Consider the following 27,578-nt stretch of genomic DNA (forward strand, 5'->3'; position numbering starts at 1 on the left):
ATGAATTATCTGTCATATTTTGTAACGACAATATTCTTTTACTTGTGCCAAAGTTTTAGCTACCATTTTGTTACTTTGTCCTCATTGACAGCATTAACATTATTGTGTACAACATAAATTCCGTTTTTTTTTTCTTGACTGCACTTAGCGGGAACGTCCCATTTGGTCCCCATGTAACCCTAATTCAAGGAGTCACCCTATTTCGCCATATAAGGCCTGCTTACCCATATAAGGAGTATTGCGTACATGTGCACGCCGTTTGACGTTCGTTGAGTCCGCCATAGTTACTTCCGACTGAGGTTCGCCATTTGCCAACTTCTTTGGCCATTTACCATACCTCGGCGGGCCTTGCCACTGCAGTCTAAATCACATTTAGCGAATTTAAATATTCAAGCATCATTCTCTTGGTTTTCAAGAAGATTTTAACACCATGGTGGACGACAAAACTACCGCTAAAGATTTGGAGGTCTGGATTGAACAGCTAATGGAATGCAAACAGCTTACGGAGGCTCAAGTGAAAACGCTCTGCGAAAAGGTAACTTTGATGGTTTTCCAAAAAGAGTCTAGGCGTATACTGTGATAGTATATTTGGTACAGCTTTCTCTATAAAAAGTATGTCAGTTTAGACACGGAAAATGCCCGAAAACGCGACTTCTCTAGCGGTAGAATTCAGCTTCTTGTTTGATTTTACGTTTTTCTACAGTCTTTGCCTTACTCAAACGCCTATTTACTAATTCTCGATTGGTGCTTTAGCTATGATAACTGAAAGCTTAACTAAGTGTTGGAAATGTGTGCATAACTAATTTTTTGTTGTGTAAGTATAGCCGTTGTTTTTCTTATCACATCGTCTGCAATCTTAGAATATTCCCGGTTAAACCAGTTTTTATTAGTTTTGCCGCCAAATGACAATCATTGATTTTTCCTATCGATAATTATTTTATTATTGAGCTCAATATTCTTTACGGTGAATCTAAAATGAGATGTAAAAAACCCATCTCTTTGATATGATCTAACCATACAAGGGTTTATAACTCTTTGGTTTTTGGTCTGTATTTGTAAATAATAACTATGAATCAGTTCACTCATTACAAACTGGTAATGTACTTTTGTATTTTGTATTTATTTATGTTTATCTGGGATATGAAATGTGGGATGGTGGGGGAGCTCTTGCAAACGCCTGATGATTACAATAGATCACATGTAGTATAGTGATATGATTCTGCAATGATGGAGGCCTTGCAAATTAGCTTTTTTCATTTTTTTCTACTCTACTGTAACATTTCATGTGTAAGCTGTCATATTAACTGGGATGAAATAGAGAAAACATACAGCAGTTGCTGAGAGAGTGACAGTCTTTGGCTCTCTTAGCAAACAAACCACGGTTGTACGTTTAAGCTGTTTCTATATCAACTCTCTCTTTTCATAGCTTTACAGTCTAATGCATTTTCAGTGCCGTCTTCTCACCCAACATTCCCCACTGAAGGGAATAATGAGAGGGTTTCTATTGAGCAAGCAAGTGAAGACGTGTAATGGAGTGTTAATAATATTTAATTAGGGGGTTTCATTGAGCATGCAAGTTTTATAGCTCGAGATAGAGAACGGGTTAAAAATACTTCATTCTCTATATTGTATTTCGGGATAGGGACAGAACTTGGTGTGTAACTGTATTGTAGGGTCCCATAAGCTTCTCTAAAACGAGGAAGCACGGAATTGCTTGTTTTTCGATTTTAAGCGACAACATTGAATTTTCAAGAGGATTCGAAATCTAAATAATTGTATGAATTTTCACTTTAGTCATGTCTAATCGATATATCGAATAATCTATACCTCTGTCCTTTGCGTATATATAAAGACAACCAGTAAGCTTTCATTTGCTGAAAACAACAAAGGTGTATCTGCTTTCTCTAAAACAAATTGAAGGATAACGCAACGTTGCCCGAAGCAAAGGTAGAAAATGGAGTATGCGGACAAACAAAATTTACATGTCTCTACTACAATTTATTTATTTCCATTGTTGCAGTTTTTAAAGTTCATCAGCCCAGTGTTTTTTGTAGTGTGCAATTGAATTATATCTGCATATTAGGAGAAATACCTGCAGTGATATCTCTTCTGTTACAGTAAACTTTTTTCTGTTTGTCATACTTAACAAAACTTTGGTTTTGTATTTTCAGGCGAAAGAAATTTTAAGCAAGGAGTCCAATGTTCAAGAAGTCAAGTGCCCGGTCACCGTCTGTGGTGATGTCCATGGGCAGTTCCACGACCTAATGGAGTTGTTCCGGATAGGAGGGAAGTCGCCAGACACTAACTACCTCTTTATGGGTGATTATGTCGACAGAGGCTACTATTCTGTTGAGACAGTCACTCTACTCGTCACCCTGAAAGTGAGTAGCAGGATAGTGTTGTCCTCAGGTCAACCAATCTTGGAGGTTGTTGTCGCTCTCAGAGTCATGCCGTCCAGAGTATTGGAGATCCTGCACTTGAGGAATGATCTCACAATTATATCCTCTGGGGTACTTCTCAATGTGATCACTGCTCTCAATATCACATGCAGTTTAAAAGCCTTGACTTATTTGTTGATAGTTTTGTAAGTAAAGAAAGTAAGTGTAAATAGGGATAGTAGTATTCTTTGCTAGATTGACTCAATTGTTGTATTTTTCTACTAGGTACGCTTCCCTCATCGTATTTGCATCCTGCGCGGTAACCATGAGAGCCGTCAGATCACTCAGGTTTATGGATTCTATGATGAGTGCCTGCGCAAGTATGGCAATGCAAGCGTATGGAAGTACTTCACAGACTTGTTTGACTATCTACCTCTTACTGCTCTAGTTGATAACCAGGTTAGTAATTGAATTTTATATTTATTATCATATTGAACTGTAAGCCAGGTTCAATTATACATTTTCAAGCTTTTTCATACTTTGCTTGTGGGGATCATGTCAATTGCTTGCTGTAGAAGTAATAGCCTTTAGTAGTAGCTATAATCAGATTCTCTGCAACCAACTTCTTTGTAGATATCTTGAAGACCACTTGCTACGCTTTATACGCCCCTGCCTATATTCATGGTGTCTCTGATACGTGTGGTTTTCTTGTAGATCTTCTGTTTGCATGGTGGCCTCTCACCATCTATAGACACACTTGACCATATCCGTGCCCTTGACAGAATACAGGAGGTTCCCCATGAGGTAGGTGGTTCTGTGGCATTACTCTTAACAAGTTGACCATGATTAGTACCAAGTTGCTGTGGGGTCCAATGATTACACTCATCACACATGTATGAATTCATCATGATATGATTCTGCAATGATGAGGACCTTACACATCCTTCTATCTGAAATCTTATGGTGCAACCATATGATGGTAGGTGGGATGATTAAGTACTCTTCAAAATGCATTGTTGTGCTTACCTCTGTTTATCCTATGTATTTACCCTGTTTATCATTCGCAGGGCCCCATGTGCGACCTCCTGTGGAGTGATCCTGATGACCGCGGCGGCTGGGGCATCTCGCCTCGTGGAGCTGGCTACACATTTGGCCAGGATATCTCTGAGACATTCAACCATACCAACGGCTTAACTCTCATCACCAGAGCTCACCAGCTTGTTATGGAGGTACATGCATCAACAGTTTCACCATGGGTTGTCATATACTTGTAGTAAAGTAATATTTAATTGAATTCTTATCCCGATGGGGCATGACGAGTCCAGTATTTCTCATGGGAGGCCGTGTGTTTAAAAAAATGTAAGAATCCTTAGAAAGTGAAGTGCATTTTATTGTGTTTCAATTTCCCTTTCCTGCATAAGCGCTATGTTGTGAAGCAAGCTATTGCAAAAACCTATGCAGATAAGGGGAATAGAAAAACACATTCAGGAGTACATCCAACCTGCACCCAAATTGAAAAGATAACTGCATTTTTTTATACAGTATTTAGGAGATGTTTGGGGAGGCTTTGTGGTACAATTCCTTAACTCTACATAAATAAATTCAATTGGTAAAATAAATGACTATATTAATTTCAAAAATTAAAATTCAACTGCCATTATTCAGGGGTACAATTGGTGTCACGACAGAAACGTGGTGACCATCTTCAGTGCTCCTAACTACTGCTACCGATGCGGCAACCAAGCTGCCATCATGGAATTAGATGACGCCCTCAAATACTCTTTGTAAGTATCAATAGAAGATTAACAGTACAGTGGAACCTGGATTTTACAATCTATGAATAGACAAACCGCTTTCCCAATTTTGAAATATTTTTCACATTTTCCGTTAAAATTCATCAGTTACGTAATCTACCCGAAGTAAACTGGTGACAATGCTGCTTTAAATAGATCTGTAAATCAAAAACATCAATTTACTGTACATTGTGGTGTCTGGAGTTTCTATCTCTTCGTTGATAGACAGAATCGGTAATATCATTGTATCGAGTTCGTTGACAGACAGAATCAGTAATATCATTGTATCGAGTTTGTTGATAGACAGAATCGGTGATATCATTGTATCAAGTTCGTTGATAGACAGAATCAGTAATATCATTGTATCGAGTTCGTTGATAGACAGAATCAGTAATATCATTGTATCGAGTTCGTTGATAGGCAGAATCAGTAATATCATTGTATCGAGTTTGTTGATAGGCAGAATCAGTAATATCATTGTATCGAGTTCGTTGATAGGCAGAATCAGTAATATCGTTGTATCGAGTTTGTTGATAGACAGAATCAGTAATATCATTGTATCGAGTTTGTTGACAGACAGAATCAGTAATATCATTGTATCGAGTTCGTTGATAGACAGAATCAGTAATATCATTGTATCGAGTTCGTTGATAGACAGAATCAGTAATATCATTGTATCGAGTTCGTTGATAGGCAGAATCAGTAATATCATTGTATCGAGTTCGTTGATAGACAGAATCAGTAATATCATTGTATCGAGTTCGTTGATAGATAGAATCAGTAATATCATTGTATCGAGTTTGTTGATAGACAGAATCAGTAATATCATTGTATCGAGTTTGTTGATAGACAGAATCAGTAATATCATTGTATCGAGTTCGTTGATAGGCAGAATCAGTAATATCATTGTATTGAGTTCGTTGATAGACAGAATCAGTAATATCATTGTATCGAGTTCTAAATATTTTCTGTGTCTTCAAAATGCTGCCTTTGAGTTGCTCTTTGACTTACTAAAACTCTTTAAATAGCTACAGTATGTCCACGTACATGATGTATTACACATGTATTACTTCCCCTTTCTCCTAGCATGTGTCAGTGGTATGGTTCTGAATTTGTCTAGTTCTGTAGTTTTTGTTATGTGCCCCTGTTAGTGGACACATACTAATTCCCTTCTGTATTGTATGTAAAATTAAGCCAAACATAATTCTCATGAAACAAATCATGTTTTAGCTTGCAGTTCGACCCCGCCCCCAGACGAGGAGAGCCTCATGTCACCCGGCGCACACCTGACTACTTCCTGTAAAAGCCAGGGTCTTGCCACAATTCTATAACCTCTAAAGTATTCACAACAGGGGTGATCCCATTGAGTTAGAATTAAAACACAGAATGCAAAGAGGGCTGATCCTTGTCTTGCGTGTAAAGAACTCAGATGCATCTAGCTCCTTTGGTATCATACAATAAAATTAGGTGATGACACTAATTGGAAAACAATGCTGATCACATGGTTTGAGACACATTTGACAAGTTATATAATTTTGTTGCAAGATCAAGGACGAATTGCATTGTATGCTTCCACTGTATACTATGAACGGCCAACAAATTATTAATAGTATAAATTACACAGCTATGAGATTCTATGCTACCATTATATTAACAACTAATGTATAAATACATATTGACGGGTTGTGTATATGGCCATGTAATAGTATTAGAGGTGATGTTTTGAAAACTTCATGGATATGACATGCTACTTAGCTTTTATTATGCTACTCTCTAATTCCACCTTCATGTACTAGAGCAGTGCAGATGGCTTTGATAACATGTGGACATAATTTTCCTTTGCTATTTTGAAAACCTAGTGGGGATTCAGATATGTGTACTTTGAAAATATTTGGATTACTGAGAACTAGCTACAATATTAACAGCTTTTAGAGTGGGTTTAGACATTTCTCCCATTTATTTCCTTGTACATTCTTTTTCTTTCGTCTTATTAACACCCCCTTTGAAAGCTGGGTCAAGCAACTCTAGGAACCTCACCTGTATGTATTGTAACAAATTTCTTAAGAGCCATTAAATAAATTGTTGTCATTGTATATCTCTAGTGTGTGTTATTGATTTTGATCCCACAACGCCGCTAAATAGTCAAAGACTGCTTAGTATATAAGAAGGGATGGATGGTATACAAGATATCGATGGGGTACAAGGAGCGATGGGTGGTATACAAGAAGGGATGGGTGCTATACAAGAAGGGATGGGTGGTATACAAGAAGGGATGGGTGGTATACAAGAAGGTATGGGTGGTATACAAGGAGGGATGGGTGGTATACAAGAAGGGATGTGTGGTATACAAGAAGGGATGGGTGGTATACAAGAAGGGATGGGTGGTATACAAGAAGGGATGGGTGGTGTACAAGAAGGGATGGGTGGTATACAAGAAGGAATGGGTGGTGTACAAGAAGGGATGTGTGGTGTACAAGAAGGGATGTGTGGTATACAAGAAGGGATGTGTGGTATACAAGAAGGGAAGGGTGGTATACAAGAAGGGATGGGTGGTATACAAGGAGGGATGTGTGGTGTACAAGAAGGGATGTGTGGTGTACAAGAAGGGAAGGCTGGTATACAAGAAGGGATGTGTGGTGTACAAGAAGGGATGTGTGGTGTACAAGAAGGGAAGGCTGGTATACAAGAAGGGAAGGGTGGTATACAAGAAGGGATGGGTGGTATACAAGAAGGGATGGGTGGTATACAAGAAGGTATGGGTGGTATACAAGGAGGGATGGGTGGTATACAAGAAGGGATGTGTGGTATACAAGAAGGCATGGGTGGTATACAAGAAGTGATGGGTGGGTATACAAGAAGGGATGGATGTGTATACAAGAAGGGATGGGTGGTATACAACAAGGGATGGGTGGTATACAAGAAGGGATGGATGGTATACAAGAAGGGATGGGTGGTATACAAGAAGGGATGGGTGATATACAACAAGGTATGGGTGGTATACAAAAAGGGATGGGTGATATACAACAAGGTATGGGTGGTATACAAAAAGGGATGGGTGGTATACAAGAAGGTATGGGTGGTATACAAAAAGGGATGGGTGGTATACAAGAAGGGATGGGTGGTGTACAAGAAGGGATGGGTGGTATACAAGAAGGAATGGGTGGTGTACAAGAAGGGATGTGTGGTGTACAAGAAGGGAAGGGTGGTATACAAGAAGGGATGTGTGGTGTACAAGAAGGGAAGGGTGGTATACAAGAAGGGATGTGTGGTGTACAAGAAGGGATGGGTGGTATACATGAAGGGATGGGTGGTATACAAGAAGGGATGGGTGCTATGCAAGAACGGATGGGTGCTATGCAAGAACGGATGGGTGATATACAAGAAGGAATGGGTGGTATACAAGAAGGGATGGGTGGTGTACAAGAAGGGATGGGTGGGTATACAAGAAGGGATGGATGTGTATACAAGAAGGGATGGGTGGTATACAACAAGGGATGGGTGGTATACAAGAAGGGATGGATGGTATACAAGAAGGGATGGGTGGTATACAAGAAGGGATGGGTGATATACAACAAGGTATGGGTGGTATACAAAAAGGGATGGGTGGTATACAAGAAGGTATGGGTGGTATACAAGAAGGGATGGTGTGACAAGTTGCGTGACAGAGCACGTGCTCAGAACGTGACCGAGGACCCTCATTAGATTGTGCAAGACTCATGGCTCGTTTCACCGTTGAATAAACGTCTACAAAACTTCTTATTATCCTCTTCTTACATGGTGGCAGCGGTTAACTATGGCCTCAGGATATGTCTTACCGCCGCCGGCGCCGCTGGAGATACACAATAGCAATGCTGCTGACAAATGGAAGCGATTTGTGCTCGCTTGGAAAAACTACTCGTTGGCGACTGGGTTGAACGAGAAAGCTGAAGCCGTACAAGTAGCTACGTTGCTAACAGTTATCGGTGAAGAGGCGAGAGAAGTCTACTCGACATTTACCCTGACCGAAGGAGAAACAGACAAGATAAAGCCTGTCATAAAGAAATTCGCCGAGTACTGTCAACCAAGAAAGAACGTGCCGTTCGAAAGATTCCGTTTCAACCAGCGAATGCAAGAGCCTGGAGAGTCCTACGAGCACTATAGAACAGCGCTGAGAAAATTGGCCGAGTCCTGCGAGTTTGATACGATTACGCCAGACGAAATACTTCGAGATCGGTTGTTATTTGGAATACATGACACGAAGGTCAGAGAAAGGTTGTTACGCGAGTCCAAATTAACACTAGCGAAAACAGATGAAATTTGCCGAGCGGCTGAGAGTATGCTTGCTCAGATGAAAATAGTCAAAGATACATCTGAGACAGACGTCAATGCCGTGAGTAAATTCGAGTCGAAGAAACCCAACAAAAAAAATTATCGGCGAAAGCAACGAGGTCAAGGCAAACAATGTGACAATTGTGGATACCAACATATGGCAAATCAGGAATCGTGTCCCGCACGAGGAAAGGACTGCCGGAAGTGCGGAGCGAAAAATCACTTTGCCAATAGATGCAAACAGGAAGTCAAAGCTACCGAAGTCGAAGAAACAGATATGTATCCTGAGGAGACATATCAAACGGAGGAAGTATTGGCCGTCTGGTTGGATGATTCGCAGCTGGTCACATTTCAATCAGAGTCTGGAAGTTTCATCCGTTTCCAACCTGATACTGGTGCACAATGCAATGTGTTGCCAGTGCACATATACAAGCAGGCGTGTAACGACCACAAGCTAGTAAAAGTGAAACCCGTGCAAACGTCCTTAGTGGCGTATGGGGGATCAAAGATCAAAGTCGTCGGGCATGTCACCATTAGAGTGTGGAGAAACCATGTATCGTGCCAGCTGGATTGTCGCCTTGTTGACAGCCATGAAATCCGCCCGATTCTGGGGCGTAAGGCATGCCTTGGCATGAACATTATACAGTACAATGACAACGACCAGTTTCACAAACCGCAGACAGATGGAGCGACAGTGTTCACCGTTGACCCCAAACCAGGAGCTGCACTAACAAGAGAAGAAATATTGGCTAAGTTCCCAGCAGTGTTCAGTGACGGGGTTGGCAAACTTGATGGAGAATACACCATCAGACTAGACACAAACGCTCAACCAGTACAACACGCACCACGTAGAGTTGCAGTAGCCCTAAGAACCCAGCTCAAGAAAACCTTGAATGATCTAGTGGACAAAGAGATAATAGCACCGGTGACCACACCCACCTCGTGGATCAGCTCTATGGTAGTAGTTCCCAAGAAAGATGGAAAACTGCGAATATGCCTAGACCCAAAGGATCTCAACAAAGCCATCCAGAGGGAAAACTATCCCCTACCAACCATAGAAGAGGTTGCAACACGATTACACGGTGCCAAGGTGTTCACGTTGTTGGATGTCCGCAACGGTTTCTGGCACGTCCAGCTAGAGGAAGAGTCGACCTATCTAACAACTTTCCATACACCGTTTGGCCGATACCGATGGAAGAGAATGCCTTTCGGGATCTCCTCAGCACCAGAAGTGTTTCAAAGAAAGATGCATGAATTTGCCGAAGGTCTGACTGGAACCGAAGTTGTTGCTGATGATTTCCTGGTAGTGGGCTATGGCGAGAGCTACGAGGAGGCAACGGCGGATCACGACAGGAACCTCCTGGCATTCCTAAACCGTTGTGATCAACGGGACATACACCTGAATCCCGACAAGATGAGACTTAGGAAATCAGAGTTACTCTTCATTGGCCACATAGCAACTGACAAGGGACTTAAAGTCGACCCTGCTAAAGTGCGAGCAATTGTGGACATGCCCTCACCGACCGACAAGCTTGGGGTACAGCGTCTGTTAGGCCTAGCCCAATACCTTGCAAAGTTCCTGCCCCAGCTGTCAGACATCACAAAGCCGCTGAGGGATCTCACACAGAGCGACGTGCAGTTCATCTGGGATGATGCGCAACAGTCTGCGTTTGAAAAGCTAAAGGATGCCGTTACAGTCACTCCAGTATTGCGGTACTACAACCTAGGCGAGGAGATTACACTTCAGTGCGATGCGTCGCAGAGCGGATTGGGTGCCGCATTACTACAGAATGGCCAACCAGTAGCCTACGCATCACGTGCACTCACGCCCGCTGAGACGCGTTATGCACAGATTGAGAAGGAGCTGCTCGCGATTGTCTTTGCGTGTGACCGTTTCCATACGTACGTCTACGGCCGCGAAGTCGTCAACATCGAGACTGATCACAAGCCTTTGGAACCAATCTTCATCAAACCTCTGGCGACTGCTCCGAAACGCCTAAAACGAATGCTGCTGAGTCTGCAGAGTTACAGTCTCAATGTGAAGTACAAGAAAGGCAAAGATCTTTACTTGGCTGACACCCTAAGCAGAGCTTACTTACCCGAAGTCAACGCCTGGGAGTTTACCAGGGAGCTGGAGGAGATTGACCATCGATCATGGATGCCAGTGAGAGAAGAGACTTGGCAGCAACTCAAAAATGCAGCAGTAGATGATGCGGTGCAACAAAACCTTCGAGAGGTTATAAAGAGAGGTTGGCCAGAGAGCAAAACAGACCTGCCGGAGTGCGTGCATCCTTACTTTGATATTCGAGACGAGCTAACTGTCCAAGAAGAACTCATCTTTAAAGGCCAACAGTTGGTGGTTCCTAGAGCCCTGAGGAAGGAGCTTATGGAAAAGACACACTCATCCCACATCGGTATAGAAGGCTGCATAAGACGAGCAAGAGACACGTTTTTCTGGCCGCGGATGACTGTCGAGTTGAAGGAGTACATCACAAAATGCGAAGTATGTTTGACTCATCGCAGTGGCCAACGAAAGGAGCCAATTCTCCAACATGAGTTTGTCGCTCGACCTTGGGGAAAGGTCTCAGCTGACCTCTGTGAGCTCGACAACCGAACACTGCTAGTGGTCAGTGACTACTTCAGCAACTACATAGAAGTGGCCCGGCTGAACACAGTGACGTCACGAGCAATAATAAAGGAGCTGAAGGCAATATTTGCCAGGTTTGGCATCCCAGACACCCTTATAACCGACAATGGACCGCAGTTCGCATCAGCGGAGTTTAGTGTATTTGCCAAGACCTGGATGTTCGAACACAAGACGTCATCCCCAAGATATGCCCAAGCAAATGGGAAAGCGGAAAATGCTGTACAGACAGTAAAGAGGCTGTTTAAAAAATGCAAGACATCCGGGGGGTCAGAATTCCAAGCACTTCTCGACTGGCGGAATACTCCGACAGCTGGAATCGGAACTAGCCCGGCCCAGCGCCTTTTCGGACGTCGATGCAAAACACTTCTCCCTGTGGCTGGTTCCCTACTACAGCCTAGCTACAACACTGAAGAGGACACCAGGAAGTTGATAGGTACCAAGCAACGCCAGAAGTTTTATTACGATAAGCACAGCAAGCCCCTGGAGCCCATCGCTGTCGGCGAAACTGTGCGCATGAAGCTACCAGGACAAGACACGTGGACGCCTGGTACGTGTTTAGGTCAAGCCGGACCTAGGAGCTACAACGTCGAGACTGAAGGTACCACCTACCGACGAAACCGCCGACAGTTGATCAGCACTGGAGAAACAAACAGCCAAGTACCTGATGTTCTGGAATCACCAGAACCCGATGATGCTCAGCAGCAACCCAGCCAGGTTGCCCTGCCACCAGATTCTTCACAGGCTATAACAAGGCCTCGGCGGGAGGTGAAGCCTCCTGCATGGCTCAAGGACTATGTGCCAAAAAAACATTGAAACTGTTAGGACACTGAACATTAGTAATAATCCATCGTATGATTTTAGTTGTAAAATTTCGATTTTTACCCTTTGATTATTATAATGTTGTTTTAACCAACCATTAGCGTTACTGTTAAAAGAGGGAAGATGTGACAAGTTGCGTGACAGAGCACGTGCTCAGAACGTGACCGAGGACCCTCATTAGATTGTGCAAGACTCATGGCTCGTTTCACCGTTGAATAAACGTCTACAAAACTTCTTATTATCCTCTTCTTACAGATGGGTGGTATACAAGAAGGGATGGGTGGTATACAATAAGGGATGGATGGTATACAAGAAGGGATGGGTGGTATACAAGAAGGGATGGGTGGTATACAAGAAGGGATGGATGGTATACAAGAAGGGATGGATGGTATACAAGAAGGGATGGGTGGTATACAAAAAGGGATGGGTGGTATACAAGAAGGGATGGGTGGTATACAAGAAGGGATGGGTGATATACAACAAGGTATGGGTGGTATACAAAAAGGGATGGGTGGTATACAAGAAGGGATGGGTGGTATACAAGAAGGGATGGGTGGTATACAAGAAGGGATGGATGGTATACAAGAAGGGATGGGTGGTATACAAGAAGGGATGGGTGATATACAACAAGGTATGGGTGGTATACAAAAAGGGATGGGTGGTATACAAGAAGGGATGGGTGGTATACAAGAAGGGATGGGTGGTATACAAGAAGGGATGGATGGTATACAAGAAGGGATGGATGGTATACAAGAAGGGATGGGTGGTATACAACAAGGTATGGGTGGTATACAAGAAGGGATGGGTGGTATACAAGAAGGGATGGGTGGTATACAAGAAGGAATGGGTGGTATACAACAAGGTATGGGTGGTATACAAGAAGGGATGGGTGGTATACAAGGAGGGATGGGTGGTATACAAGAAGGGATGGGTGGTATACAAGAAGGGATGGGTGGTATACAAGAAGGAATGGGTGGTGTACAAGAAGGGATGTGTGGTGTACAAGAAGGGAAGGGTGGTATACAAGAAGGGAAGGGAGGTATACAAGAAGGGAAGGGTGGTATACAAGAAGGGATGGGTGGTATACAAGAAGGGATGGGTGGTATACAAGAAGGGTGGTATACAAGAAGGAATGGGTGGTGTACAAGAAGGGATGTGTGGTGTACAAGAAGGGAAGGGTGGTATACAAGAAGGGATGTGTTGTGTACAAGAAGGGAAGGGTGGTATACAAGAAGGGATGGGTGGTGTACAAGAAGGGATGGGTGGTATACAAGAAGGGATGTGTGGTGTACAAGAAGGGATGGGTGGTATACAACAAGGTATGGGTGGTATACAAGATGGGATGGGTGGTATACAAGGAGGGATGGGTGGTATACAAGAAGGGATGGGTGGTATACAAGAAGGGATGGGTGGTATACAAGAAGGAATGGGTGGTGTACAAGAAGGGATGTGTGGTGTACAAGAAGGGAAGGGTGGTATACAAGAAGGGAAGGGTGGTATACAAGAAGGGAAGGGTGGTATACAAGAAGGGATGGGTGGTATACAAGAAGGGATGGGTGGTATACAAGAAGGGTGGTATACAAGAAGGAATGGATGGTGTACAAGAAGGGATGTGTGGTGTACAAGAAGGGAAGGGTGGTATACAAGAAGGGATGTGTTGTGTACAAGAAGGGAAGGGTGGTATACAAGAAGGGATGGGTGGTGTACAAGAAGGGATGGGTGGTATACAAGAAGGGATGTGTGGTGTACAAGAAGGGATGGGTGGTATACAAGAAGAGATGGGTGGTGTACAAGAAGGGATGGATGGCATACAAGAAGGGATGGGTGGTATACAAGAAGGGGTGGGTGGTATACAAGAAGGGATGGGTGGTATACAAGAAGGGATGTGTGGTGTACAAGAAGGGAAGGGTGGTATACAAGAAGGGAAGTGTGGTGTACAAGAAGGGAAGGGTGGTATACAAGAAGGGAAGGGTTGTATACAAAAAGGGATGTGTGGTGTACAAGAAGGGATGGGTGGTAAACATGAAGAGATGGGTGGTGAACAAGAAGGGATGGGTGGTATACAAGAAGAGATGGCTGGTATACAAGAAGGTATGGGTGGTTTACACGAAGGGATGGGTGGTATACAAGAAGGGATGGGTGGTATACAAGAAGGGATGGGTGTTGGAATTCAGATAGGTCAGATAGATGAGATGCTTCTGGATATGAACACAACTTTTATTTTCCACTTGTCGATATTCACGGGTAAAGTTCTACACGAGTTTCAACTTCAAAATTATCACGAATTACCACGAGATTCGCTGAAATAAACAAATACTGAAGATGAAAATTATGGCAATTTCCGCTAATTATACAAACGCATGATACTTACACGGGTGCGGAATCCATCCAAAAACAAATCCATACAATATTCATTAGATTCAGGTCAAAAAACTCCAATAAAAAACTCCAGGAAATTCTCGACGAACTGAAAACGTTTTTGCCCGAGGCTATGCGACCGCGCAAAGCTCGGAACCAGGCCTCAAACACAGGGAGCCCGGATAATGGCGACAACATCCCGCCCCCCATGAACTCCTGCGGAGGAGGTTCATAACTATAAACGTATTGTCATAACGCTAATGTCCGTTCTATATTACACTATCTACGTCTGTCCCTTGAGTCTCCAATCCGATCCGTATCTAGACATCCTCATCCTCGGCTTCCAGCAGACACAACTTGGTTACCGGGCGCTTGTAGGTCGTCCCTTTACCGCGCACCTCTGCACTCCTTACCAATCCATCCACGCCAGGAAACACATTAATCACGCGCGCAAGAGGCCAGTTGTTTCGTCCAACGTTGTCGTCCGCAACGAGCACTATATCTCCGACGTGTAGGTTTCGCTGTTTCCTGTTCCACTTGCTTCGAACTTGCAAGGAAGGAATGTACTCTTTCAACCAGCGACGCCAGTAGTGGTTAGCAAGTAATTGCGCTTGTCTCCACCGCTTCCGACTGTACTTATCTGCCCGTTCATCCGTATCCGTAGGAAGATTCATCGTAGGTCGCACGTTCAGAAAGTGATTGGGCGTAAGAGGATCCTCATCATCAGGATTCTCTGGATTCCGGGTTAGCGGTCTTGAATTCGCGATACGTTCTGCCTCAGTAAACACGGTGGTCAGCACTTCATCGTTGAGGGGGTTCTTCCCCAGGATCGCCTTCAGACTTCGCTTGACGACTCTCACCATCCTCTCCCACACGCCTGACATGTGGGTGGCTCCAGGTGGATTAAAGATCCACTTGCATCCTTTCGCAGAACACTCACGTCCGATCTTGTCATGATCCATTCCTTCCAGATGTTCACGTATCTCCCGATCAGCTCCCACAAAATTGGACCCGTTATCCGACCACAGTTCCACAACATGGCCCCTGCGATTCAGGAACCTCATCAGAGCGAGTATGAAATCATCCGTCTCTAGCGACTTAGCTAACTCGAGATGAACTGCTCGGGAGTTCATGCAAACAAAGATAGCTCCCCAGCGCTTCTCAGTCACTCTTCCTCTTCCCCGCTTAACATATAGCGGTCCAAAATAGTCAATACCTGTATACGTAAAGGGTGGCTCGTAAGGGATCATCCGAATTCTAGGTAGATCTCCCATCTCTTGCTTCAAAGTAGTTCTTCTTTGCTTGCGACAATGAATGCATCTTCCAAGAACAGCCTTGATGGCCACTCTCGCTTTCACAATCCAAAACTGCTCTCTCAGCAGGGATAGTACTTGTTCCACGCCACAATGACCGTTGCTTTCGTGTAGGTGGCGGATCAAGATAGTAGTGATATGACTCTGTTTCGGCAATATCATGGGATTCTTGGCATCATCACTCATCGGTGCCATCGAGATCCTTCCTCCAACTCTCATAACTTCATCGCCTTTCATGACCGGCTTAAGCTTCAAGATAGCACTAGCAACATTCACCTCCTTTCCTGCCTTCAGAGCCTTCACTTCTTCAGGGAAACTTTCCCGCTGTACTAGTACAGCTATTCGTCGCTTGGCGCGTTCTATGTCTTCTGGACTTAGCTTGCTCTCTGACTCTCCAGGTGTCTTTTCAGTAGGCTTTGCATGCTTTCTTGTCTTCAACCACTCCACAAACTTCATTACCCACGCAACCTTTCGAATGGTCTTCATCCAATCAGAAGTGTCGGTTAGAAGCTTTTCCAGGCCATCTCCTGGCTCCAGGTCAGTGAAGAACACTTCTTTCTTTATCTCCAGACTTTCTTCAGACAGGGCATCAAATTTATTATCTGGCCATTGATCTTCTGACTCTCTCAAGAAACTCGGACCATTAAGCCATCGCTCATCCCGGAGAAACTCATCTATGGTTAGACCTCGACTTACTTCGTCGGAAGGATTTAGTTTTCCCGGACAGTGTCGCCATTGGTCAGGATTAGTCGCTTCGCGAATCTCTGTAACCCTGTTGGCTACATACGTCTGGAATCTGCGGGTTTCATTATTGATATAGTTAAGTGTTATCATCGAATCAGTCCAAAACACGACTCTGTCAGGCTTCAGGTCCAGTTCTCGGCGAACTGCTTGGTCCACCCGTGTTGCCAGTAGGGCTCCTTGTAGCTCCAGCCTTGGGATGGTTGAGCCTTTAATAGGTGCATTCCTTGACTTTCCGGCGACGAAAGCACACTCCACCATTCCGTCCGGGTACTCGATTCGTAAGTAGCTTACTGACCCGTATCCTGCCTCCGAGGCATCACTAAAGTGATGGAGTTGTAGTCCAACACCTTCATGGTCTGGCCTGCTGAAGTAGCATCGGGGGATGGACAAATCTTCAAGCCGTACAAGTTCCCTTTTCCATGTCTGCCACTCACGCAGAATGTCTCCACTGAGCGGCTCGTCCCATGGTGCCTTCCGCCTCCATAGGGCTTGCATGATCTGCTTGCCACGCATTATCACTGGTGCAGCAAAGTTCAAAGGGTCAAAGACAGAGCTGATTGTCGATAGTACTCCTCTCATAGTATCAGCCTTCTCAGTGTTGCTCACCTTGAACCCGAAGGTGTCTGTCTCCACGTTCCATCTAACTCCAAGTGCCCGCTCGACTGGGAGTTCATCAAGATCTAAATCAAGCGTTGGTGCTGCCCTCTTCTCGATAGGCACTTCAGCAAGGACCTCCCTACTGTTACTCATAAACTTTGTGAGGTTGAACCCTCCTCTACCACAAAGTTCGGTTAACTCGTTCGCAAGCGTGACTGCACTCGCACTCGTGTCTACGCTTTTTAGTACATCATCCACATAAAAATTATGCAGGACAGTTTCGATGGTGGTATCTCCAAAGTCACCAGCATTGTCAGTTGTAGTTTTCTTGAGTGTCCAGTTGGCTGCACAAGGCGAGTCGGTTGCCCCAAAGACATGCACGTTCATGGCATATTCTTCTGGAGGGTCATCAGAGCTTTTGTCCCACCAAAGAAATCGCAGAGAATCTTGGTCTTCTTCTCTAACTCCGACCTGAAGGAACATCCCTTCTATATCAGCTACCAATGCAACATTGTCCTCCCTGAACCGTAGGAGCACCCCAGTCAGGCTGTTTGTACAATCAGGTCCATGTAACAAGTTCTTATTCAACGAAGTACCTTGGTACTCTGATGCAGCATCAAAAATTATCCTCAGCTTACCAGGTTTGTTGATATTCGTCACTGCAAAATGAGGTAAGTACCAAGTTCTCGGTCCAGTCTCTTGTGCTTCTTCTGGGCTGAGTTTGCGTGCATGCCCTTTAGTGATATACTTCTCCATGGCTGCTCGATACTTCTCCTCCAATCCAGGCTCTCGTGAAAACTTACGCTTCAGACTTTTCAGTCTTTTACCGGCTTCATTCCGGTTATTAGGTAGGGTCACATCATCATCCCGCCACAGGAGGCCTGTTTCATAGTGACCATCACGCTTAGTAATGGTCTTCTCCAACTTATCGATAGCCTTCCTGTCTTCCCTGGACAGATGGTGCGATATAAAACTTGGGGATCCCTTGTCCGTCCCAACACTCTTTGTACCGAAACTCTCCAAATCCCAGAACCGCTCAATCTGATGCTGAAGTTCTTTCTTATAATCAGCAAAGTTCAGGTTTACTTCCTTGCATGAGGTCTCCCCTTGAAGGGTTCCTGTAATTACCCATCCAAGAGGACCTCTCAAAGCCTTCAAATCACTGGCTTTCGTCGCTGGTCTACGCACTTCAAACACCTCATGCGCATAGCCAACGTCCTTTCCTATCAGAACCGAAACCTTAGGCATGTCTACCGAGGGAATCTCAATATCCCTCAGATGCGGGTGTGCATCTCTGTCAATATCTTTAGGAAGACACTTTTCGTTGACATTGAATTTCTTCGTTACCAAACCCTCAGTTACGGGAATTCTATCCCCTTCACCACTTGCGTGTTGCAGTTCAAACTCCACAACCTCTATCTGTTCCTTACTACTTCCCATCATGGTGGTGATGGATATTTCCTCAGTATGACCTTTAAGTTCGAGTTTCGCTGAAACCTCCGAGCTTATCATAGTTCCTCTTGAGCCATTATCCAGTAACCCATACGTTGTCAGAGAGTTCCCATTTGGGGCAATCAATTTAACTGGTACAACATGTAGTAACACCGTCCCCGTGGCTCTTTCAGAAAATGTTGCGTATTGCTCGGTTTGCCTGTGTGGCTCCCCACCCCGGGTGCCCTGAGCATGGTCTCTTCTAGGGGGTCCCTCGGTTGTCCCCTCCCCTGCGCTCGAGTTAAGTTCTTTGGGAGGGTCATCTTTAGCTCTAGGGGGGTTATGTAACAAGGTGTGGTGTTTTCGCTCACTTTTGCAGTTACAAAAAGTGGTTGTATGGCATCTGTCCCTCATATGTCCTGGCCTAAGGCATATATGACACAATCTCTTCTCCTTTACCAGTCGCCAACGGCCGGGTAAGTCCCTTCCCTTGAAATTTGCACAGTCTGAAAGCCTATGTTCTCCTTGACAGCAAGGACAGGTCTTAATTGGGGCTTGTTTACCCATAGTAGTTTCAGGGGGTGAGCCTTCCATGTCTGTTTTAAAGACAGAAGTCTGTTTCTGGTAGTTCTTGCCTTTCCCACCCTGCTCGGGTCTTTTATCACCACCACCCTTGTTCTCACTCATGCTTAGGTTAACAAAACCTGGGTCATTCTTTATGGCTGCTTGCCTCTTCACATAATCTGCCAAATCTGAAATCTTAGGGATACCCCCCTTTTCTCTTATCTTGTAGGATACATCACCCCATTTATTTACTAAATACTGGGGAAGCCTTCTAACTATCTGTTTCATGTTTGAGATGGTACTGGCTTCAATAGCATATTCCCCAACAAGTTTCTTTGAGGATGATTCAAGTTGCTCTGCAAAATCCCTCAGTCCCTTATAATCATGATTGTTCAATCTTGGGCCTCTGGTCAAATTGTCAATACAAGAAGCAGCGACGGTCGCTGGCTGCCCATATCGGTCTTCCAAAATATCAACTATCACTGAATAGCTGCAACCGGAAACCCTTTCCACAACTTCAAAAGCCTCCCCCGAGAGGAACTTCGGTAGGAATTCAACCTTTTGTGAATCACTTAAAATTTCATCTTCTAAATTATCTCTCAATCTCTTCCTAAAATTAGGAAAGTCACTTGGATTCCCAGAGAACTTAACAGGTTGCATGGCTTGGAGCATGGTCAGCTTTAACATGACATCAGTACTGTTCACGGGAAGAAAACCAAACGGGGTTTTCCTATAACTACTAGGGGGGGCTTTTTGGTCATTAATCTGGGGTTTTCTCTCAGGAATGGGGTCTTTAGGATGGGAAGGGCCCTCCATTAGCTTAGGTGTGTCTGGTCTAGGATTATCAGGAATGGGGTCACATTGCTCGGTCCATTTCATTAGCTTTTCCTCTTGAGACATGGGTGGCATGACCCCTACATCCCCTTTATACTCTTCTGACACACAACTATCAGACTCACTCCCTCTCTCTTCTAATAACTCAGCTTCCTTTTCTGCGATTTGAACCTGGAACTTGAGCTTACATGCTCTCGCTTTCTGTTCATATTCCAATTCTATTTTCTTACGTTCCAGATCCATTCGATGCTGAGCTATCTCTTCTTCTTGTTGCAAAAGAAGCTTTTTCATTTCTATTTTCTCTCTTAATTTCCTAGACCTACTAGACAGCCTTGACTTAGTTGAGTTTGACTTTCCTTTCTTCAAACGTTCATTTGCCAATTTGGTAGTAGTTTCACACTCATTACGAGTTTCTTCAAATTTCTCTTTCACTCTGTTGAATTCATCGGTTGCCAATTCTTCCAAAATGTACGACTGATAGCAGTCCTCATAGTTATTCAAAGCCGACTGTAATTCATTCAAGGCTGTCTGTATTTCATTGGCTCTAGAGGGATCATCAAGACAAGTTTTGAGCTCTTTCATGTGAATACTCACGCGCCCTAGGTAGCCTCCTAGGGACCTTTTCTTGCTTTCTATTCGTTCGACTTCACTACTAGCTTCGTTTTCACTCATGTTTCCAAGATAATAATCCTCAGTGTTCATTTACTCTTCCGTCGAATGATGTTGGAATTCAGATAGGTCAGATAGATGAGATGCTTCTGGATATGAACACAACTTTTATTTTCCACTTGTCGATATTCACGGGTAAAGTTCTACACGAGTTTCAACTTCAAAATTATCACGAATTACCACGAGATTCGCTGAAATAAACAAATACTGAAGATGAAAATTATGGCAATTTCCGCTAATTATACAAACGCATGATACTTACACGGGTGCGGAATCCATCCAAAAACAAATCCATACAATATTCATTAGATTCAGGTCAAAAAACTCCAATAAAAAACTCCAGGAAATTCTCGACGAACTGAAAACGTTTTTGCCCGAGGCTATGCGACCGCGCAAAGCTCGGAACCAGGCCTCAAACACAGGGAGCCCGGATAATGGCGACAACAATGGGTGGTGTACAAGAAGGTATGGGTGGTATACGAGAAGGGATGGGTGGTATACAAGAAGGGATGTGTGGTATACAAGAAGGGATGGGTGGTGTACAAGAAGGTATGGGTGATATACAAGAAGGGATGGGTGGTATACAAGAAGGGATGGGTGGTAAACAAGAAGAGATGGGTGGTGTACAAGAAGGGAAGGGTGGTATACAAGAAGGGATGTGTGGTTTACAAGAAGAGATGGGTGGTGTACAAGAAGGGAAGGGTGGTGTACAAGAAGGAATGTGTGGTGTACAAGAAGGGATGGATGGTATACAAGAAGGGATGGGTGGTATACAAGAAGGGATGTGTGGTAAACAAGAAGGGATGGATGGTATACAAGAAGGGATGTGTGGTGTACAAGAAGGGATGGGTGGTATACAAGAAGGGATGTGTGGTGTACAAGAAAAGATGGGTGGTATACAAGAAGGGATGGATGGTATACTCGAAGGGATGGGTGGTATACAAGAAGGGATTGGTGGTATACAAGAAGGGATGGGTGGTATACACGAAGGGATGTGTGGTATACAAGAAGGGATGGGTGGTGTACAAGAAGGGATGGATGGTATACAAGAAGGGATGGGTGGTATACAAGAAGGGATGGGTGGTATACAAGAAGGGATGGGTGGTATACACGAAGGGATGGGTGGGTATACAAGAGGGTATGGGTGGTATACAAGAAGGGATGGGTGGTGTACAAGAAGGTATGGGTGGTATACAAGAAGGGATGTGTGGTATACAAGAAGGGATGGGTGGTATACAAAAAGGGATGGGTGGTATACGAGAAGGGATGGGTGGTATACAAGAAGGGAGGGGTGGGTATACAAGAAAGGAAGGGTGGTATACAAGAAGGCTGTATACAAGATGGGATGGGTGGTATACAAGAAGGGATGGGTGGTATACAAGAAGGGAGGGTTGGGTATACAAGAAGGGAAGGGTGGTATGCAAGAAGGTATGGGTGGTATACAAGAAGGGATAGGTGGTATACAAGTAGGGATGGGTGGTATACGAGAAGGAATGGGTGGTGTACAAGAAGGGATGGGTGGTATACAAGAAGGGATGGATGGTATACAAGAAGGGTGGTGTACAAAAAGGGATGGATGGTATACAAGAAGGGATGTGTGGTATACAAGAAGGGATGTGTGGTATACAAGAAGGGATGTGTGGTATACAAGAAGGGTTTTGTACAAGAAGGGATGGATGGCATACAAGAAGGGATGTGTGGTATACAAGAAGGGATGGGTGGTATACGAGTAGGGATGGGTGGTATACAAGAAGGGAGGGGTGGGTATACAAGAAGGGAAGGGTTGTATACAAGAAGGGTGTATACAAGATGGGATGGGTGGTATACAAGAAGGGATGGGTGGTATACAAGAAGGGAGGGGTGGGTATACAAGAAGGGAAGGGTGGTATACAAGAAGGTATGGGTGGTATACAAGAAGGGATGGGTGGTATACAAGTAGGGATGGGTGGTATACGAGAAGGGATGGGTGGTGTACTAGAAGGGATGGGTGGTATACAAGAAGGGATGGATGGTATACAAGAAGGGTGGTGTACAAAAAGGGATGGATGGTATACAAGAAGGGATGTGTGGTATACAAGTCAGAAGGGATGTGTGGTATACAAGAAGGGTTTTGTACAAGAAGGGATGGATGGCATACAAGAAGGGATGTGTGGTATACAAGAAGGGGTGGGTGGTATACACGAAGGGATGTGTGGTATACAAGAAGGGATGGGTGGTGTACAAGAAGGGATGGATGGTATACAAGAAGGGATGGGTGGTGTACAAGAAGGGATGGGTGGTATACAAGAAGGGATGGATGGTATACAAGAAGGGTGGTGTACAAAAAGGGATGGATGGTATACAAGAAGGGATGTGTGGTATACAAGAAGGGATGTGTGGTATACAAGAAGGGATGTGTGGTATACAAGAAGGGTTTTGTACAAGAAGGGATGGATGGCATACAAGAAGGGATGTGTGGTATACAAGAAGGGATGGGTGGTATACGAGAAGGGATGGGTGGTATACAAGAAGGGAGGGGTGGGTATACAAGAAGGGAAGGGTGGTATACAAGAAGGGTGTATACAAGATGGGATGGGTGGTATACAAGAAGGGATGGGTGGTATACAAGAAGGGAGGGGTGGGTATACAAGAAGGGAAGGGTGGTATACAAGAAGGTATGGGTGGTATACAAGAAGGGATGGGTGGTATACAAGTAGGGATGGGTGGTATACGAGAAGGGATGGGTGGTGTACAAGAAGGGATGGGTGGTATACAAGAAGGGATGGATGGTATACAAGAAGGGTGGTGTACAAAAAGGGATGGATGGTATACAAGAAGGGATGTGTGGTATACAAGTCAGAAGGGATGTGTGGTATACAAGAAGGGTTTTGTACAAGAAGGGATGGATGGCATACAAGAAGGGATGTGTGGTATACAAGAAGGGGTGGGTGGTATACACGAAGGGATGTGTGGTATACAAGAAGGGATGGGTGAAGTACAAGAAGGGATGGATGGTATACAAGAAGGGATGGGTGGTGTACAAGAAGGGATGGGTGGTATACAAGAAGGGATGGATGGTATACAAGAAGGGTGGTGTACAAAAAGGGATGGATGGTATACAAGAAGGGATGTGTGGTATACAAGAAGGGATGTGTGGTATACAAGAAGGGATGTGTGGTATACAAGAAGGGTTTTGTACAAGAAGGGATGGATGGCATACAAGAAGGGATGTGTGGTATACAAGAAGGGATGGGTGGTATACGAGAAGGGATGGGTGGTATACAAGAAGGGAGGGGTGGGTATACAAGAAGGGAAGGGTGGTATACAAGAAGGGTGTATACAAGATGGGATGGGTGGTATACAAGAAGGGATGGGTGGTATACAAGAAGGGAGGGGTGGGTATACAAGAAGGGAAGGGTGGTATACAAGAAGGTATGGGTGGTATACAAGAAGGGATGGGTGGTATACAAGTAGGGATGGGTGGTATACGAGAAGGGATGGGTGGTGTACAAGAAGGGATGGGTGGTATACAAGAAGAGATGGATGGTATACAAGAAGGGTGGTGTACAAAAAGGGATGGATGGAATACAAGAAGGGATGTGTGGTATACAAGAAGGGTTTTGTACAAGAAGGGATGGATGGCATACAAGAAGGGATTTGTGGTATACAAGAAGGGGTGGGTGGTATACACGAAGGGATGTGTGGTATACAGGAAGGGATGGGTTGTGTACAAGAAGGGATGGATGGTATACAAGAAGGGATGGGTGGTATACAAGAAGGGATGGGTGGTATACAAGAAGGGATGGGTGATATACAAGAAGGGATGGGTGGTATACACGAAGAGATGGGTGGTGTACAAGAAGGGATGGGTGTTATACAAGAAGGGATGGGTGGTATACAAGAAGGGATTGGTGGTATACGAGAAGGGATGGGTGGTGTACAAGAAGGGATGGGTGGTGTACAAGAAGGGATGGATGGTATACAAGAAGGGATGGGTGGTATACAAGAAGGGATGGGTGGTATACAAGAAGGGATGGGTGATATACAAGAAGGGATGGGTGGTATACACGAAGGGATGGGTGGTGTACAAGAAGGGATGGGTGGTATACAAGAAGGGATGGATGGTATACAAGAAGGGTGGTGTACAAAAAGGGATGGATGGTATACAAGAAGGGATGTGTGGTATACAAGTCAGAAGGGATGTGTGGTATACAAGAAGGGTTTTGTACAAGAAGGGATGGATGGCATACAAGAAGGGATGTGTGGTATACAAGAAGGGGTGGGTGGTATACACGAAGGGATGTGTGGTATACAAGAAGGGATGGGTGGTGTACAAGAAGGGATGGATGGTATACAAGAAGGGATGGGTGGTGTACAAGAAGGGATGGGTGGTATACAAGAAGGGATGGATGGTATACAAGAAGGGTGGTGTACAAAAAGGGATGGATGGTATACAAGAAGGGATGTGTGGTATACAAGAAGGGATGTGTGGTATACAAGAAGGGATGTGTGGTATACAAGAAGGGTTTTGTACAAGAAGGGATGGATGGCATACAAGAAGGGATGTGTGGTATACAAGAAGGGATGGGTGGTATACGAGAAGGGATGGGTGGTATACAAGAAGGGAGGGGTGGGTATACAAGAAGGGAAGGGTGGTATACAAGAAGGGTGTATACAAGATGGGATGGGTGGTATACAAGAAGGGATGGGTGGTATACAAGAAGGGATGGGTGGTATACGAGAAGGGATGGGTGGTAAACTAGAAGGGAGGGGTGGGTATACAAGAAGGGAAGGGTGGTATACAAAAGGGTGGTAAACAAGAAGGGATGGGTGGTATACAAGAAGGGATGGGTGGTATACGAGAAGGGATGGGTGGTATACAAGAAGGGAGGGGTGGGTATACAAGAAGGGAAGGGTGGTATACAAGAAGGGTGTATACAAGATGGGATGGGTGGTATACAAGAAGGGATGGGTGGTATACAAGAAGGGAGGGGTGGGTATACAAGAAGGGAAGGGTGGTATACAAGAAGGTATGGGTGGTATACAAGAAGGGATTGGTGGTATACAAGTAGGGATGGGTGGTATACGAGAAGGGATGGGTGGTGTACAAGAAGGGATGGGTGGTATACAAGAAGGGATGGATGGTATACAAGAAGGGTGGTGTACAAAAAGGGATGGATGGTATACAAGAAGGGATGTGTGGTATACAAGAAGGGTTTTGTACAAGAAGGGATGGATGGCATACAAGAAGGGATTTGTGGTATACAAGAAGGGGTGGGTGGTATACACGAAGGGATGTGTGGTATACAGGAAGGGATGGGTGGTGTACAAGAAGGGATGGATGGTATACAAGAAGGGATGGGTGGTATACAAGAAGGGATGGGTGGTATACAAGAAGGGATGGGTGATATACAAGAAGGGATGGGTGGTATACACGAAGAGATGGGTGGTGTACAAGAAGGGATGGGTGTTATACAAGAAGGGATGGGTGGTATACAAGAAGGGATGGGTGGTATACGAGAAGGGATGGGTGGTGTACAAGAAGGGATGGGTGGTGTACAAGAAGGGATGGATGGTATATAAAAAAGGGATGGGTGGTATACAAGAAGGGATGGGTGGTATACAAGAAGGGATGGGTGATATACAAGAAGGGATGGGTGGTATACACGAAGGGATGGGTGGTGTACAAGAAGGGATGGGTGGTATACAAGAAGGGATGGATGGTATACAAGAAGGGTGGTGTACAAAAAGGGATGGATGGTATACAAGAAGGGATGTGTGGTATACAAGTCAGAAGGGATGTGTGGTATACAAGAAATGTTTTGTACAAGAAGGGATGGATGGCATACAAGAAGGGATGTGTGGTATACAAGAAGGGATGGTTGGTATACGAGAAGGGATGGGTGGTATACAAGAAGGGAGGGGTGGGTATACAAGAAGGGAAGGGTGGTATACAAGAAGGGTGTATACAAGATGGGATGGGTGGTATACAAGAAGGGATGGGTGGTATACAAGAAGGGAGGGGTGGGTATACAAGAAGGGAAGGGTGGTATACAAGAAGGTATGGGTGGTATACAAGAAGGGATGGGTGGTATACAAGTAGGGATGGGTGGTATACGAGAAGGGATGGGTGGTGTACAAGAAGGGATGGGTGGTATACAAGAAGGGATGGATGGTATACAAGAAGGGTGGTGTACAAAAAGGGATGGATGGTATACAAGAAGGGATGTGTGGTATACAAGAAGGGTTTTGTACAAGAAGGGATGGATGGCATACAAGAAGGGATTTGTGGTATACAAGAAGGGGTGGGTGGTATACACGAAGGGATGTGTGGTATACAGGAAGGGATGGGTGGTGTACAAGAAGGGATGGATGGTATACAAGAAGGGATGGGTGGTATACAAGAAGGGATGGGTGGTATACAAGAAGGGATGGGTGATATACAAGAAGGGATGGGTGGTATACACGAAGAGATGGGTGGTGTACAAGAAGGGATGGGTGTTATACAAGAAGGGATGGGTGGTATACAAGAAGGGATGGGTGGTATACAAGAAGGGATGGATGGTATACAAGAAGGGTGGTGTAAAAAAAGGGATGGATGGAATACAAGAAGGGATGTGTGGTATACAAGAAGGGTTTTGTACAAGAAGGGATGGATGGCATACAAGAAGGGATTTGTGGTATACAAGAAGGGGTGGGTGGTATACACGAAGGGATGTGTGGTATACAGGAAGGGATGGGTGGTGTACAAGAAGGGATGGATGGTATACAAGAAGGGATGGGTGGTATACAAGAAGGGATGGGTGGTATACAAGAAGGGATGGGTGATATACAAGAAGGAATGGGTGGTATACACGAAGAGATGGGTGGTGTACAAGAAGGGATGGGTGTTATACAAGAAGGGATGGGTGGTATACAAGAAGGGATGGATGGTATACAAGAAGGGTGGTGTAAAAAAAGGGATGGATGGAATACAAGAAGGGATGTGTGGTATACAAGAAGGGTTTTGTACAAGAAGGGATGGATGGCATACAAGAAGGGATTTGTGGTATACAAGAAGGGGTGGGTGGTATACACGAAGGGATGGGTGGTGTACAAGAAGGGATGGGTGGTGTACAAGAAGGGATGGATGGTATACAAGAAG

At 44.6% G+C, this 27,578-nt stretch overlaps 3 protein-coding genes across 4 annotated transcripts; 2 read left to right on the plus strand and 1 right to left on the minus strand.

Moving 5' to 3' along the window:
* Window positions 1–249: 249 nt before the first annotated feature.
* Window positions 250–6,264, plus strand: LOC5500404 (serine/threonine-protein phosphatase 2A catalytic subunit beta isoform). The gene is made up of 7 exons (XM_001621809.3): window positions 250–535; window positions 2,172–2,381; window positions 2,664–2,837; window positions 3,093–3,182; window positions 3,446–3,607; window positions 4,044–4,162; window positions 5,402–6,264. Exons 1-7 carry the CDS (start codon window positions 431–433, stop codon window positions 5,472–5,474), a joined length of 933 nt encoding a protein of 310 aa, XP_001621859.1. The 5' UTR covers window positions 250–430; the 3' UTR covers window positions 5,475–6,264.
* Window positions 6,265–7,964: 1,700 nt separating this feature from the next.
* Window positions 7,965–9,073, plus strand: LOC125560726. The gene is made up of 2 exons (XM_048723051.1): window positions 7,965–9,017; window positions 9,068–9,073. The coding sequence occupies exons 1-2, from the start codon at window positions 7,965–7,967 to the stop codon at window positions 9,071–9,073; spliced, it is 1,059 nt and encodes a 352-aa protein (XP_048579008.1).
* Window positions 9,074–14,144: 5,071 nt separating this feature from the next.
* Window positions 14,145–20,855, minus strand: LOC116603121. 2 transcript variants are annotated; one of them, XR_007306763.1, is made up of 2 exons: window positions 14,317–20,855; window positions 14,145–14,245 (listed from the first exon to the last, which is right to left on the minus strand). XR_007306763.1 is itself a non-coding variant. In XM_048722755.1 (2 exons), the coding sequence occupies exon 2, from the start codon at window positions 20,486–20,488 to the stop codon at window positions 14,624–14,626; it is 5,865 nt and encodes a 1,954-aa protein (XP_048578712.1). In that variant the 5' UTR covers window positions 20,489–20,646; window positions 20,718–20,851; the 3' UTR covers window positions 14,145–14,623. The 2 variants fall into 2 exon arrangements, 1 of the variants encoding a protein (XP_048578712.1); XM_048722755.1 differs by having other exon boundaries at window positions 14,145–20,646; window positions 20,718–20,851.
* Window positions 20,856–27,578: the final 6,723 nt, after the last annotated feature.

Source organism: Nematostella vectensis, chromosome 15, assembly GCF_932526225.1.
Source record: "Nematostella vectensis chromosome 15, jaNemVect1.1, whole genome shotgun sequence".
In the NCBI taxonomy this organism is placed as follows: Eukaryota; Metazoa; Cnidaria; class Anthozoa; order Actiniaria; family Edwardsiidae; genus Nematostella; species Nematostella vectensis.

What these genes read in the sequence shown, in the direction of transcription:
- LOC5500404 (XM_001621809.3), top strand. Translation starts at nt 431, where the DNA reads ATGGTGGACGACAAAACTACCGCTAAAGATTTGGAGGTCTGGATTGAA. An exon ending in CTCTACTCGTCACCCTGAAA is followed by an intron (nt 2,382 to 2,663) that starts GTGAGTAGCAGG and finishes TTTTTCTACTAG; the next exon opens with GTACGCTTCCCTCATCGTAT. An exon ending in CTGCTCTAGTTGATAACCAG is followed by an intron (nt 2,838 to 3,092) that starts GTTAGTAATTGA and finishes GTTTTCTTGTAG; the next exon opens with ATCTTCTGTTTGCATGGTGG.
- LOC125560726 (XM_048723051.1), top strand. Translation starts at nt 7,965, where the DNA reads ATGGCCTCAGGATATGTCTTACCGCCGCCGGCGCCGCTGGAGATACAC.
- LOC116603121 (XM_048722755.1), bottom strand. Translation starts at nt 20,488, where the DNA reads ATGAACACTGAGGATTATTATCTTGGAAACATGAGTGAAAACGAAGCT.